Here is a 17,240-nt window from a genome sequence, read left to right as displayed (position 1 = left end):
TTTGATGTGTTGTCTATCACCTATGTTGTTACATCACCGGTATTAAATACAAAGCAATACAAAACATAGTATCGTGGGCGCGGGTCATTCAGCACCCACCACTGACCGCGCTCTTTGTCTATGATACATGCAAAAACACATGCTGTTGCGTCTCGACCTTAAAACCTACATAGTGTCTTATTTCACATACATTTATATGGTAGAGACTATAGAATTACAATCGACTGACGTATTGACAAACACAGCGTGCAAGAATGAAGAACATCTCTAACGGACATATAGAAATGTAAGCGAATCTATTTTTACTGTAACTGATTTTGATTGAGGTGTCGTAAAAAGTCAACTATGGTTGGAATTAAGCTGGGGATACACATGGCCGTAGCTTGCACACTAGCATACCAGCACCTCGCAAGGTAAATTGTTTCTAAGGATTTTTCACAAAAGAAAAAAATGTTTGAATACAATTAAAAGAAATATTTATTCATCATAATTATCCATCTGTCACTTTTTCGAAAATTTTTAACATATTTTGCCAACTTTTGAACGCACGCTTAACGCGGGAAAGAAAGCTTTGTTTACTAAAATAAAAAATAATTTGGGAAGTTTTAATTAATTTTTGCTGACGCACGTCGGGGGCCCCCGTCGTTGGGGGACTCCGTATAATTTATACGGCAGATATGGCGGTAGCTACGCTCCTGGTGTATACGCTAACTGGCATACATGTAGTTAGCAAAACATTTTGGTTTACTTGCATCCGTTGCGGGAGGGGTCGCGGGGGATTGCCAAACTGGCACGAGGGAACAGCCGCGACAGCTACGGGCATGCCAGTAGCTGCTTGTGTTGATTTTGTTTAATTGACTTCGATTGTTACTCATTTTTGACCGCAAGAATAGTACGAGTTCTCTAATTACTGTACTACTTATACGCGATTTTTATGCAATGTAAGGGAACAATTTGCATGCCAGTATTACTTGTAAATGTATTCGCAATGTGCTTGTTACTCGTTAATGCCAGTAACTTTGCTGCCAGCTACTTTACCGATTTACTGACATGTGTGTCCCCGCCTTTAGCTGCTTACTATTTTTTAATATTAAACTCTAGCTAACACACACATTGATAGATATAATTGGACACGAATTATCGGGTTCTCAGGTCGTTTATACGCTTATATTCTTACTATTATTTATATTCTAAATCTGTGTTTAATACCCACACATTATAGTGCTCGATACGCTCAAAATACTTATCTTAATTCTTAAATATAGATATCCTTACCATAATCACTCTACAGTTTACCTACCCTCACTTAAAAAATCACATTTTGACATTATGACCCTCCATTTTTGTTAAGAATTATTTACTTCTGATGTCCTAACGTTGGCACCAGAACTATGTATTTTTTTATATCCCATCAAACAAGTCCTAAATATGTTCAAAATACTGTTATATATCGATTAATAACTAGGTCAAAATTTACGTTTCTGTGTGTTAACACAAGGCACAGATGGTAATATTAAAAAAATACGTAATGTTAAAAACAACTAACTTCAGCAAAAACAAACATGTTAAAGTTCCGGTGAAGCAAAAAATATGTTGCCACCATTTGACAATTATTAGAAGACGTCATAACTTTAACTGTTAACCGTAACCGTCCAATTTTCGCCGGTTAAAGCTATTGTTTATGTTACGTAAATGGCGACCTGTCAAAAATTTAAAGTAAATATTTGATATTGACTTGTACTTTTTAATCTAACTTTAACTAAACCAAGGAATACGATGGAACAACACATTTCGCAGACAATGTTAAAATCAGCGTTACTGTTAACGTTGAATTTGACTTTTTTTTTATGATAATAATGGGACGAGACGAGCAGGTCGTTCAGCTGATGGTAATTGATACGCCTTGCCCATTACAAGTGTCACTCAGGATTCTTGAAAAACTCAAAAATTCTGAGCGGCACTACAATTGCGCTCGTCACCTTGAGACATAAGATGTTAAGTCTCATTTGCCCAGTAGTTTCACTAGCTACGGCGCCCTTCAGACCGAAACACAGTAATGCTTATACATTATTGCTTCACGGCAGAAAAAGGCGCCTTTGTGGTACCCATAATCTAGCCGGCTTCCTGTGCAAAGGAGCCTCCCACTGTCTTAAACCTTAACTATAACAGCTAATACCATGCAACCCAGCCTTAAAGAGTTCCTCTATTTAAGATATATATATAAGCACTCAGCCAAGCCTCGCTAACTCCACTCCACTATCCCGTCGTAATTGGCTGCAGCTCTTAATTAAGACTTCACTTAATCCGGGACTTACTTAACTTGTGTTTACACGATTTCTAATTAAACTAATTAATATTCTCCGCAATGTTTATGCAACGTTGATACTAAACTTATTCAACAGAAACAAATTTATTTAAGAAGTTTTTGCAAAGCTTCCAAGAGATTACGTGTGCCCCTGTGTAGAAGTGGATAATGCAAGCGTTTTTTTTAATGAAAATAAGGGATGAGACGAGCAGGAAGTTCAGCTGATAGTAATTGATACGCGCTGCCTTTTACAATTAAGTGCCGCTCAGGATTCTTGAAACACCCCAAAACTCTGAGCGGCACTACAATTGCGCTCGTCACCTTGAGACATACGATGTTAAGTCTCATTTGCCCAGTAATTTCACTAGCTACGGTACCCTTCAGACTGAAACAAAGTAAGTACTTTTTACACATTACTGCTTCACGGCAGAAATAGGCGCCATTGTGGTACCCATCATCTAGCCGGCACTAGAGGTGCAAAGGAGCCTCCCACTGGTATGCGTTTTTATGGTCCACGTGGATACGGCAAGACAACCGTAAAAAACTGCCAATATCTACTAATCCGTACACCAAAACACCATAGATAACATATTTACACTGCTAAAATAGGTCATAGTTTATAATATAATAACTTTAACAAACAAGTAATTTTAACGTAAAATATTTAGGTTAAAATTATAAGTTAACAAAATTATGAACTTAAACTATAAAAACCACTAAAAAATAATTAAAACAGACCTAGTAAAATTAAAATAAATAAAACAATTAGATTGAGGAGCAGTGCAATCACTTTAGTATTGCCAATCGGAGGCCCACTCAGTATACGTCGAGCCTTCAGAGACTCGACACATTTCCCTGGGCAATGGAAAATTGCACATGTAGTCATGGTACCGAAACCCGGTAAACCCCCACACGAAGCTACTTCATATAGACCTATCAGCCTGCTACCAGTTATTGGCAAACTGTTTGAAAGGATATTGCTTAACAGGATGAAAGAACATCTAAGTGCAGTATTATTGAACCATCAATTTGGATTTCGGGAAAAACACGGGACAATTGAACAGGTACACCGTATAATTGACACCATTAGCAGATGCCTTGAAAATAAATGATATTGCTCGGCAGTCTTTTTGGATATCAGCCAAGCGTTTGATAAGGTATGGCATGACGGCCTCCTGTTCAAGATAAAAAAGCATCTCCCGCATTGTCTATTCCGAATACTTAAATCTTACTTAGATAAAAGATGCTACCAAGTGAAGTACAGCGATGATCTCTCAGAAGTACACGAAATAAAATCAGGTGTCCCTCAAGGCAGTATCTTGGGTCCTGTACTATACCAAATTTTTACAGCAGATATCCCAACAACTGACTACACCACGACTGCGACTTACGCTGACGATACGGCATTACTGTCGGCTCATAGCAACCCAGAAACGGCTTCATCACAGTTGCAAAACCACCTAACAGAAGTTGAGACGTGGCTGAAGCGTTGGAGAATAAAAGCCAATGAGAGCAAATTGGTACATTTAACATTTACACTTAGTCGAGAAACATGTCCACCAGTAAAGCTAAACTGCAAAGTTATCCCTCAAGATAATAACGCAAAATACTTGGGCATGCACCTAGACAGAAAACTTACATGGCAAAAACGTATTTGGACAAAGCGGAAACAACTAGATGGAAAATTGCGGTCACTGAACTGGTTATTGGGACGCCAATCACAACTAAATCCCAACAGCAAGATGCTAGTGTATAAAACTACCATAAAACCAATCTGGACTTACGGAATACAGTTGTGGGAAACTGCCAGCAATAGCAATATAGATATCCTGGAAAGATTCCAGACCAAAGCTCTGAGAACAATGTTTGGCATCCCTCATTGTATAAGTAATAGATACATATACTTCGACTTCGGCCTAAAAACAGTTCGGCAGGAAATAGCCCAACACAGCCTGAAGTATCAGGAGAAGCTGACCGTCCATGTAAACAAACTGGCACACGCTCTAAGTGGAGAAGATGCTCTTCAGTATACCCGGCTAAAAAGAAGTGACATACCGAGCCTACATAAAAGATTTACCACTTGACAACAAGAGAGTCGTGTGAAAAGAATTTTCACACAAGTGTGGCTCTTGAGGAAAACATAAACTGAGAAATCAAACAAAGAAGTGGCTTATTGTTGGAAAACAGATTGCCATGAAGCAGAAATCATCAAAAAAAAAAAAAGTTTAGGAGTCCATCGCGGACAAACAACGTGTCACGTAATTTATATATATTAAGATATACAACGCCATTCGGACATTTTTTGACGACCCTTTAATAGGCGATTGGGAGTCTTGTAACCAGTTGTATAAAGTACGTCAATGGATATGTTCCACCCGCATCATGTTCACGTCTGGCAAAACAACCGCGCGTTTTGCGAGTAACTTGTTGCCTCGCACAGCCACTGTGTTGAATCAATTAATGACTGCAGTAGTCGCGAACCAATGCGACTTAGGAACCTCTAAGCTGAAAGCGTACTCCCTACCATTTGTTATGTTTTTAAAGTAAAAACCCTCACTTCTAGGATTAATACACAAATAAAAATTGTACACAAAACTTTATGAACGATGCGGGACTCGAACCCACGACCTCTCACGATCCGTGCGAGTGCTCTTCCAAATGAGCTAACCGTTCGAGTGACGTACCGTTATAAAATTTTGTATGCCTTGTTCAATTCTCAGGCTGTGTACATTTTATAAATTTTATTTGTCTACTAATCATAGAAGTGAGGGTTATCACTTTAAAAACATAACAAATTGTTTAAAAAAGCGACATCTCAAGTCAATTTACTAATATGCAAATATTGGGGTTGAGCAGGTTATCAATTGTAAAGTACATCCTTTGGATGAAGCCACAACCTGAAAGTTGAAAATTTAACTGGCTCAATTGGCATAGCACTCGCACGGAACGTGAGAGGTCGTGGGTTCGAGTCCCGCATCCATAATAAAATTTTGTTTTCACTTTTTATTTGAGCATACTCCCACCTTAAAGGCCGGCAACGCAACCCTTGACACCTGTTGTTGCGGTTGTTCATGGGCGGTTGCCTCACCCCGTCTCACACTCTTATATTAAAAAAAATTCGCACGACTTCTACAAATGATGCTAGTGTTTTTCCTCAAAATTGGTCATAAATAGTTTTCCAGGCCGATACGACATGGGTACCTTTATTTAATATAACATAAGTATATATTTATGGAAGAGGAAGACAAACGAGCGCACGGGTCACCTAGTGTTAAGTGAACACCGCCGCCCACATTCTCTTGCATCACCAAAGGAATTACAGCAGCGTCGCTGGTCTTTTAGGTTGATTTACGCGGAAGGTAGTTCATTCCACAGCTTGGTTGTACGTGGAAGAAGTTCCTTGAAAACCGTACTGTGGAGTAAAGCAAAACATTCAGATGGTGAGGATGATATCGTAATTTGTGGCGTGAAGGTGGGATTCGGTCTGCGAAGGAATCAGGTCAAACAGCTCTCCGGAACACTGAACAAACTGAAACTGAATTAGATAAAAAAACAGACCACTATTGTACAATAAATCACGAAAATACACTATTTACTGTTCCATTCTATTAGTGAACTCAATGTAAACGCAATTAAAGAGTTGCTTCACTTGACAATAAGGACAAAAAACATCAATGATTACTTGCGAAATGCTGGTTACTCTCCCACAGATTTCTCACGGATTGATTGCTACCAATTGGAGTTTGTTTACTAATTCCCATAGATTTCCACTTCACTCCGTCAGGCTATTTTAACAATTGACTTATTTGTAATAGGGTTGGAAATTGAGTAATGATTCATTGGTATTACAAATTTTGATCAATTAATTGTACTACCTAGATATATATTTATGATATTGATTCGTAAAGGTTTTTGCTCTGTCGGTTTGACTATCTTGTTTTGTTTTATTGATTATTGGTTTATTGTTGAAGTTATACTTCATTAGGTGCGTTATGAAAAAATGGTGAGAGTGAAATTTTAATATGTACACTGTAACACAAAAGTAAGGGTGAAGTTGGTTCCTAAAATTTTCTTCGTCCATTATTAGGACAGGCAAAGGGTTCAAGCCCATACAGCCGTATTCGTTATTTAAAAATTAATTGTCAAAGCCATCTTTGCAAGATTTTTACATTTGTAGAAGATTTTTAAACTGTTCTTTCTCAAAACGTAGAATAGCATGAGGAATAAATCATTTTAATGATTTTTGCTTCGTTCGACCAAAGAAGTATAACTTCTTGCGTGCATACATAAGTACACACACACATTTTTTTTTATTCTTTTAGTTTCAAATCTATGCTAATAGATGGAGAGCCGTTTTTTTTCTTCGGTTATACTGCGAATCGGAATAATATTTATACCATAAGATGCAGCGTGTATCGGAGGTTTTATCCGTTACAGTATATGATACTAGGCCTTTACCGCGTTGAATAGTTACTTTGATTCATTTTTTTGTATTTTTTAGGATAGCATACTTTTCAAATAATACACATACAAACTGCCCTTTCCGCTGCTTGCAGCGCTCTTCAAGTCAAGGACAGTCTCTTTAATAGTATTTCCTTATGAACTTTAATTTACTATTTCATCCCCATGTAGGTCAAAGTTTAAAAAATTCTCGAACAAATGTTTTCTTACCAAGTGCCTAAAAATAAAGTTTCATGGTTTTATCTTTGATAATGATGAATTACCATTCATACTGCCATCCCCTCTTTCAACCCCACCATTTTTTTTTTTTTAAATAAAACGTAACAAGCGCGAAAGCGTAAAAAACTTACATAACATATTATTAAGTAGGGATGTTGGTTATTACTTTTTTTTTATGTAAATAAGGGACGAGACGAGCAAGACGTTCAGCTGATGGTAAATGATACGTCCTGCCCATTACAATGCAGTGCCGCTCAGGATTCTTCAACAACCCAAAAATTCTGAGCGGTACTGCAATTGCGCTCGTCACCTTGAGACATAAGATGTTCAGTCTCATTTGCCCAGTAATTTTACTAGCTACGGCGCCCTTCAGGCCGAAACACTGTAATGTTACACATTACTGCTTCACGGCAGAAAAAGGCGCCGTTGTGTTCCTCCTGTGCAAAGGAGCCTCCCACTGTTATTATTACTTATCCGGAACCTATATTTGTCTGACTTAGAAATACATATAATATATTCGTAAAGTAAATATATCGTAATAGTACTTCTTACACTTTATTGTGCAGGCGGTGAAAGGGCATAATGAACGATTCAGTTACAGACAAACATTACTTTACTGCGAGTTGAGCCGAGTTTTACCACAGTCTGTGAAGCCCGACCTATGAAATCAAAATTCAAATTCAAAATATATCTATTTTCTCTCACAATCACATTGTATATTAAAATCTATATTTAGACATTGTTTTAATTGTGAAAGAACGGTGCTTGAAATAGGAAACCTGTGCTACAAGTCAACGGGCCAGCAAAGCCCATGGTATTGATGTAAAGAATATACATATAATAAAACTTAATTAAATAAATAAAACTTAAATTAGATGAAGAAAGTAATGAAAAAAACCATAGCAAATAGCCAGGTTTTCCCAGTTTTCTAGATTTTCCCCCACATACCTTATGCATTAGTTTTTTAAACATAACAAAGTTTTATCCCTCAAAACGTAGATAGGGTTGTAGAAATAAGTTTTCTGATACCTACATATATAAGGCTTAATTGTAAATTGCTTCAATAAGTAGATTATAAGTAATTATGTACATATATTATTAAAAAATATAGAAATTTGACATTTTTTTTTTGAAGGAAGTAATTGGTGTTTGATTATGTGTATGTGTGTGACGGTTAAGTTGTATCAATGCCGATTACTTTTACTAGTACCACTTTTTAGATTACTTACTGCAAAATTTTTGCCAAACATTTTGCAGTAAGTAATTTTTTTAATGCTATGAGCAACAAGCGATCGAACAAAAGGCAAGCGACAAGAAAGGAAAATATATAATAATATTTCCCATTATTCTTTTGATAGCGAGCCTTCAATGTGGGTAGTTGATAAAATGTGGGTAGAAAACAAAGAAAAGTTTCTTGTCGCGATTAGGAACTCATTCCTGACAGTACTTTGTTCTTTCTCGTCTTATTTGCGGGTCTGGCGATCAGTCTATAGTACAGGCGGCAGCGGATTTTGACTACCAGCCTGTGTGTATTATTTTATGAGATCTTTATAATTCTATTTTTAACCGACTTCAAAAAAGGAGGAGGTTCTCAATTCGTCGGTATTTTTTTTTATGTTTGTTACCTGAAAACTTTCGACTGGGTTAACCGATTTTAATAATTCTTTTTTATTTGAAAGCTGGTGCTTCCCGTGTCGGTGTCATCCTAACTACATACATAGTTATAGGTGAGATGTGCTTGAGTCGTGAGACAATAGTGCATATTATCTTGCACTAAAAAGTATAAAAATAATTTTGTATTTTTATACAATCTAATTAATTAATCTAATTCTAGTTACGATTGTTGTAATTTTTGGAGCCGGTGTCATATCTACCTATAACTATGTAGTTATAGGTGAGATGTGCTTGAGACGTGAGGAGGCGAGAGGCGAGAGCGGGTCGCGGCGGAAGGACACCGATTCCAAAAATTACAATAATCGTAACTAGAATTAGATTATACAAAAATACGCAATTATTTTTATAATTTTTAGAGTGCATATTATATCTATTGTTTTGGAATAGTGTTTTTGAAGTCGGTTGTTTTTTTTGATTGATTTGATCTTTGATTTGCTTGACAAGTTTTTTTTTTAATTAATTTTCTTACTAAACTACAAATATACTTTTCTGCATTATGAGTTTCTAAGCCATTCCACGGATTATGATGATAATTTCATATTACTAAAGTAGTTTTTCACGATGATTTCTATGCTATGTAATGTTGGTGGCAGGATGATCCTGTAGCCGGAAAGTCTGCTTCATGGTTTTAAAATTAAAAATTATATTTTTTATGATTGCTAATAAAATGGTCGCTAAATACCTTTATTTATTTATGGTGTGTGTGAATTGATGCATCTACTGTACCATGGCCTGGTATTATTGTTGATACAGTAGTAGTCGGCCGTGACTGTACTCAATAGCTCTTGTTTTTACGTATTAATTTACATTTTTTTTTTGAGTATTTGTAGTTTGAGTATTATTGCTGCATCACTTTACATGTATTGTAACTGAATGATTTGTGCGTGAGTGATTGTCACAAAGAGTTTCCTGCCACTTCTTCTTATTAAAACTCAACCCTCAAAGGAGGTGGATATAAAAAGAAAAGTCATTTCCTTAACCTGCCTGAATAAGGTGATTTTGATTTGATTACCCTAAAGGTTTACCCCTTTTGATTACTGTTAGTAAAAGTATAATATTAATATATAATATTAATTACAAGTTTAAACAGAATTGTCAAATTGTAAGTAGAGGTATTTGGTGAGTATTGCATGATATGTAGATTAGGATTCTTTTATTGTTGTTTGCTCGCTTAAATGTCACTGCTTGTGGCGGCGACATGGGACGGGTCGTCCCCTTCCCTAAAATATGGTTGAGGGAGGCGATGGCTGGCTCATGCGTCATGCTCGTGAACGGGCGCTGCTTGTGGTGGCAGGACGATCCTGTTGCTGGAAACTCGGTTTCAGATTCTTAAAAGTTAAAAGTATATATATATATATATTTATTTATTTATAATCGCTTACAAAATGCTCACAGAATACCTTTATGTATTTATTTTGTATGTGGATGTTGCAGCTACTGTACTCAATAACTTTTGTATTAATTTACGTTTACTTTTTTGACTTACTCGTGTAAGGCATTGACAATTTGACGATTGAGTGTGTTTGTTGTATCATTTTACATATTATATTGTAATGTGTATTGAAATGATTTGTAAATCGATGTAAATGTAAATCTTGATATAAAAGAGTGGCAATGTGTTTCTTGCTACTTCTTCTCATTAGCTCAACCCTTTACGAAGTAGCGGTAGATTCAATAAATTTTTTTTTTTGACATTCATAAGTGTCCATTTCCGTGACCTACGTGAATGAACTGATTTTGATTTGATTTGATTTGTTTTATATCTTGTGTTTGTTGTAGGTACTTTCACTTTTTAACGCGGATTATATTTTTGGATTTCGTGTTTTGCTATAACTTGCCAGAAGCTGGCGGTGCAGCGTGAGCGAGTTATTTATATAATAATTAAATAATTTGTGTATTTACTCAAATTTTAGGTATCTCTTTGAGTAGAATTTATTTATTAATGATTTGTTCTACCATTAAATTTTATATTTTTTTATTTCAAGTGTAACATAAAACGCCTATGTTATAGCTATGAATTATTTTATACTGTATATAAAAATATTATTGAATAATGACAATAATAAAAAACGGTTATTTAAAAAACCCGACAGCGTTTCTGTGTAATTTGGAAATGAAAAAACTATAAAGGAAGAAAGTCGTCATACCCAACTGCACTTAACTTAAGAATGGCCAAAGTAACTAAAGTCCTTTCCGCATGTCATTTAACTAAGGTTACAAGAAATAAATATAATTTGACCAGCAAATGTGGTGTTTCTTTGAGAAATAAAGAATGACCCTGTTATGTGATTATAATGTCTATATTTAAGTTTGACTTTCTGTTTCGGAGCACATCACAAGTTTGTATGAATGCATCTATCTAAGACGCTTCCGCTTGTGAGTTTACTAAGGTTACAAGAAATAAATGAAATTCGTTCAGCAAGTGACACGACCACTTTGCGAAAAAAAAAATGTCCCTATAATTATTGTTTATAGTTAAGTTTGACTTTATATTTCGGAGCACGTCACAAGTCCATATGAAAAAATAATCTAAGTCGCTTCCGCTTGTGAGTTAACTAAGGTTACATGAAATAAATGCAATTTGTCCAGTAAATGTGGTGCTTCTTTGAGGATAAAGGATGGCTCTGTAAATTGCGTTTTGCTGATGAGAAATTCTAGGAAATTCATAGTTTGAAATGCACTTTTACAGAATCTTTCTGTAGGTCTGAACAGACAGGCGGTGTGTTAAATCTTAATGCTTAAACTACTCGTTTTTGCAATTACGAGTTCCAGGCTTAACCTCTTTTTATGTTGGAACGAGTGACTGAACAAGATAGGCCTGCTGAAATTTGACACAATACTAACATATTATAAAATATAAAATTGTTGTTAATCGTAATTAACGTATAATGTATGTTTTCAGTATCATTTTTCTATTCAAAGTTTTTTCTAAAGTGAGGAAGATGGCCTGGCAGTAAGCCTGGATATAGCGAAGTAATTTGATCGTGTTCTCTCAAAACTTCCACCATTTGGGTGTCCCGAGAGTTTATGCAAGTGCACCTCCAGCTTTCTCACTGGGCGCAGCATGTTGTCGTCGACGGTTATTTCTCGAACCCGAAGTCCGTGAACGCTGGAGTACCCCAAGGCTATGTGCTATCTCCTACACTGTTTCTTCTGCATATCAATGATATGTTGAACACCTCCAACATACATTACGTATACACGAGCTAAGCAAGTCTCTCTCGGGAAATCGTTGACCAGTGCCGGGTGGAACTTGTGTCTTCTATCGAGTCCTATCTTGAGAAGGTCGTGGAATGGGGTAAAATCCAATTTACCCGCCCAAGTCAAGTTTGCGCGCCCACCACTAAAAAAACACCACCTGTCGTATCACCGCTCTTCGACAACACATTTTATATAGCCTCGCCGACTATCTCGAGCGATTTCCACTTCCGCGGTCATCTGCAGGGCAAAGCCAAATTGAATTTGAAGAAACAGGGCGTTATTAATAGAGCACGGCAATTCCGGCCAACATTCTAGCGCTTTATAAAGCGTAGATCCGGATGATTCTGGTCTGCACCCCACGATCAGCTCGATCTATTTACCCGCCTGAAACGCAGAGCTTCATGAATTGTTGGAGACCCAGTGTTCTGTGAACGGCTGGATCACTTGGCGTTGCGTAGAGACGCTTCATTGTATGCATTCTACCGCATTTATCAGGGGTGTGTTCCGAAGAACTGTTTCACCTTATCCTGTTGCCGTATTCCACTTTCACACGACACGCCACAAATTAGGATATCATCCCCACCATCTGGATTTATGGCGGTCCTCTAAAATGCGGTTTTCAAGGAACTTTCTTCCACTCACTACTACAAAGCTGCGTATAGAGCTTCCTTGTGCGGTATTTCCAGGAGGATACGATGGGTACCTTCAAAAATAGCGTACACCTACCTTAAAGAGCGGCAACGTCCGCAATCCTGTGATTCCTCTAGTGTTGCAAGAGAATGTGGGCGGCGGTGATCACTTAAAACCAGGTGACCCGTACGCACGTTGTCCTCCTTTTCCATAAAAAAACCATAACTGATTGTGGAAACTTATACTTAATTAGGTAGCTATTATTCTATGTTAACTTTCATTTAAGTTTTTATAACTTTTGGTTTTCCTCATAAAAAAAAACCAACGATGGCATTATTACAATAACCGTATTCGAAGACATTATCCTCAAATAGTTTTTTTTTATGTTCCAGGACGATGACAACTGAATGAGGCAACGCTGTCACACTTCGTGTCAAAATGGATTCAGAAAGGTAAAAACTATTTGTATACTTGTAACATGCGAAGTATATTTATCTTATATCTTTAAACGAGCAATTCTGGTATATATACATTCTGAATCTCAGAAACGGCTCCAACGATTTTACTGAAATTTAGTATACAGGTATTTCCGGGGGCGAGAAATCGATCTAGCTAGGTTTAAATTTTTTAAAAATTCGTTTTGTCCGTGTTTTAATGAGAAACAGCTACAATAACATTAGCATACAAAGGTAAATTTCGCCACTATATACAAGACTATAATAGCTCAGGTACATTGGGTGATCCGGAAAGCAGAAGACCCCGGTTCGAATTCAGATGTCCTATTAGTTTTTTTTTTTTGTTAAAGTTTTGTACATTCTTAAAAATCCGAGCAAGGCTCGATCGCCCAGATATTATTTATTATATATTTTACAACATGCTTCCAATAAAATATGCAAAAGCAATGTGTTACGAAATTCAAAAGAATTGATAAAAACGTTTATGTGGTAAAAGTGACTACATCATTGATTTCCTAATGATACTACAGATTGGGAATGGAGCGACCTAAAATGTACAAAACGAATGCGGAACGAAATTCAGAAGAATTGTTTAATAATGTTTATGTGGTAAAGGTAACTATGATATAAAAGACTTTAATAAATAAAATCCTAAAATCCATCAACTCGAAATAAATTGAAATGGATCTTGAAATAAATCTACAAACTTCGGTTAATATTTCATTAAACTAGGTCATAGCTTACTATCAACTGCTAACCAACAAAACTCCTTAAAACTTCCATTACAGTTGCATTGTCAAAATCTCCCACGAAACCAAAACAATTCTAACCGCGAAAGTGAATTAATTTGCAAGAAAGTTAAACTGACAATGAGTAATGGTTTTAAATTTAGCCCCGTATCACGACATTACAAAGTCTAATATAATTTATTCGAGCTGACTTGTGTACTTGTGGGTTGTTAAAGTCCAGTATTAATGGAGTTTCCTGTTGCGGTTGAACATAACACCGGTCCAGAAACCAGAATAAAAAGCTTGGCCCTTGAGTGTTAAGCGAAACATATATGTGCAGGTGTGTTGAGAAAAGGCATATTGATAGATTTTGGCATTCTTTTTATGAAAATAATTGACGATTCGAGCAGGACGTTCAGCTTTTCTTTTATGGAATAGGAGGACAAACGAGCTTACGGGTCACCTGGTGTTAAGTGATCACCGCCACCCACATTCTCTTGCAACACCAGAGGAATCACAAGAGCGTTGCCGGCCTTTAAGTAAGGAAGTTTGATTGTAATTGATACGCTCTGCCCATTACAATGCAGTGCCGCTCGATTATTGAAAAATTCTGAGCGGCACTACAACTGTTTCTTGTTACTTCTTTTCATTAACTCAACCCTTTACGAAGTAGCGGTAGATTTAATAAGAAAAATATATTTTTGACATTCATAGGTGTCATTGACCTACATGAATAAAGTGATTTTGATTTGATTTGAACTGCGCTCGTCTCATTTGCCCATAGCCCAGTCATAGTAGGGGTTCACCTCGGAATGAAAGATAATAAGCTGTAAATTGGTTTTACCTTTGTACCTTTGTTTTGTTGTTCTAAATGTTGTCTCAAAAGTCACAAATGTTATCGTGTATTAAGATATTGAAGGTCAAAGGTGATATTTGCACCTATTATAAAAGTTGTATAGTATAAATTTCTCTATAACTTTTGTTTGAACTTTTTTTTTCATACCGCTAAGAGTGCGCCGCGTACAGTCATATATGGCCTAATGCAAGGTCAAACGTGAGTTACGGTTATCAGTACGTTGTGTTACAATTAAAATTATTAAAAAATGCCCATTATTAATATACTAATTATTAATTATTTATATATAATTAAAATAAGGGAAGGGGAAGGGAGCTGGTGTGGGACGCGACTTGCGTCGACACTCTGGCTCCTTCTCATGTCCAAGTTACGTCAGTTGGTGCTGGGGCTGCTGCTTCGACTGCCGAAGACGGCAAGCGTCGAAAATATGTTGGTCTCAGTGAGTCATACATCTTTGTGCCGTTTGGTGTCGAGACACTTGGCCCGTGGTGCCCAGAGGCGCGGAGAATCTTCAAACTACTATCTTAGCGCCTCAATAAGGCTACTGGAAACCCAAGCGCTGGCAGCTATTTCGGTCAACGGATCAGCCTTGCTATCCAACGCTTCCACGTAATGATAGTTTTAATTTTATGTAGTCGACGTAATAAGTCATAAGTGACTTAATTATTTATATTTACTTGTACTACTCGCCTTGTTTGGAAAGGTATCGTGACCAGGGAGCCAGTCCACAGAACGCCATGTCCAGTGTAAAGTTGAAAGCAACAGATCGCGCGGAAGGCCACCGAATTTTACTGAAGCGAATAGTTTGTTGATTTATTTATATTTGGGAAACAAAAAGTATTTAAAAACATTTACAAAAATACATAAAAGATTGTACACATACCAATAAAGTATCAACTAATTTACATATCATGTGAGAAGTCAAATAGAGGGTAAACAAAAAAAACTTACAGAACTATCGAAGAAAAAATAAAATAAAACAACAAACGGATTATTGCTAGCTTAAAGGAAATTATAAATACAAATATTCTCAATTTTTTTTAATTGTGTGATCGAGCAAATATGTAAATCAATATTATTTAATTTTTAACCGACTTCGAATAGAAGGAGGTTCTCAATTCGATTGGTATTTATTTTTATGTATGTACACCGATTACACTGAGATTTATGATCCGATTTTCGTGATTCTTCTATAGTTTGGCCTACCTGATTTACACTCAAAAATAAAAAATCAGCAAATAAACTTTATTAAAATTAAAGGTATAAAATTTGCATTAGAGGTGTTTACATAAAATCTCTTTTAAGTTAAGTCTCTTTTTAGAAGTCGGTTTTTTTAAACGTAGTTTTTTTTTCTCTATATATAAAAGTATTTTGAACGTATTTAGTACTTGTTGGTGGGATTTTAAACTGACTTATTTCTAGTATCAACCTTAGGACATCTGAAGTAAATATTTCTTAACAAAAATAGAGAGTTTATTGAAAACTCCTACGCGTGTATGTATGTATGTAAGTGTGTAAGCGGCAGCCGGACCGACTCACACTCCCACAGACATGAGTGTCCGTCCTTACGTTCCTCTGTCAACTGTCTGTGTATGTATGTTTATGTAAGTGTGTAGGGGTTCCTCGTCTGCTGTAGGCGGTTCCGTACATGGGTGCTATCAAATGGCATGTACCGGCTCCACATTTCGCGAGATCCTTGTCTTGAATCGCAGCAAGAATCTCAGCGACATTCTCGGCGGGAGCTTCTTTGGGTACACCCTCGCAACGTTTTCTATACACGACACTATTATATTTTTTAAGTAATATCCGTTAAAAACGATTAGAGCACTAAAATTAAAACTAAGCCCAATTTGACAGGAGACTAATGGACACTAAATTGTTCGCAGTTCGCACGCTCGATAACGATGGACGCGGGAGTAACTGCTGTGACAAACTTATTTTTTTGGTTTTTTAATTCATCAATCCGTAATTCTATAAAGATGCGTTTGCACGCATCGTGAATTTTTAGTTAAAAGGCATAAAAAACATTTATTTTCTCAAAATTGATTCCTTTAGAATTATTTTTGATGTAATTTCTAATATACTAGATGCTACCACCGCTTCGGAAACAAATGGCGCTCTGAGGAAGACGAAGATTGCTATTGCTATAAAATAATGATAATCTAGTCCCAGGCTGTCCAATCACTTACGGCCGTTCCCAATATTCAGTCTATCTCCGGTTGTGGCCTACTTGAGATAAAAATCGTAACCATTGTTGACTTTTCTATCTTAATAAACTTATCGACGGTAACTCACCTTATCCGTACTCGCTGTCTGTAAATGGGACGACGTATAGCTTACCAGCGATAGAAGTTTGTATGGAAATTGCAATTCACGCGTCCCAATATAAGGCGATAAGAATGACTTATCGGGTATATTGGGACAGCTTCAGATTATTGACAGCTAATTACTGACAGTAGAAGGTAGTAATTTATCTGTATGTGTAGATAGTATATTGGGAACGGCCGTTAGATATTCAGCTGTGGAGTAGTAGTATTTTGATTCATTTTGAATATTAAACTATCAGTTAACGCACACATTGATAAATTAATATTGGACACGCATAATCGGGCTGTCAGTCGTGTATACGCTAATACTAAGTCTATAGTTAGCTAGCTAAGATATAGTTTAGTCGATAGTTTACATTTTTCTAAAATCTTTTTAATTGACTG

The 17,240-nt window shown here is 36.5% G+C and overlaps 1 protein-coding gene across 4 annotated transcripts in view; it reads left to right on the top strand.

Moving 5' to 3' along the window:
* LOC126964662 (uncharacterized) overlaps positions 1–17,240 on the top strand; it is a 167,583-nt gene that overhangs the window by 114,347 nt on the left and 35,996 nt on the right. For all 4 annotated transcript variants that reach the window (XM_050807914.1, XM_050807915.1, XM_050807917.1 and 1 more), the window contains one exon: positions 12,883–12,942. In XM_050807914.1, the coding sequence (XP_050663871.1) occupies positions 12,929–12,942 (14 nt within the window). In that variant the 5' untranslated portion in view covers positions 12,883–12,928. The remainder of the gene's footprint in view (positions 1–12,882; positions 12,943–17,240) is intronic.

The sequence above is a fragment of the Leptidea sinapis genome, chromosome 5, assembly GCF_905404315.1.
Source record: "Leptidea sinapis chromosome 5, ilLepSina1.1, whole genome shotgun sequence".
Lineage (NCBI taxonomy): Eukaryota > Metazoa > Arthropoda > Insecta > Lepidoptera > Pieridae > Leptidea > Leptidea sinapis.
The sequence above is the reverse complement of the archived record's forward strand: the minus strand, read 5'-3'. Positions and strand labels throughout refer to the sequence as shown.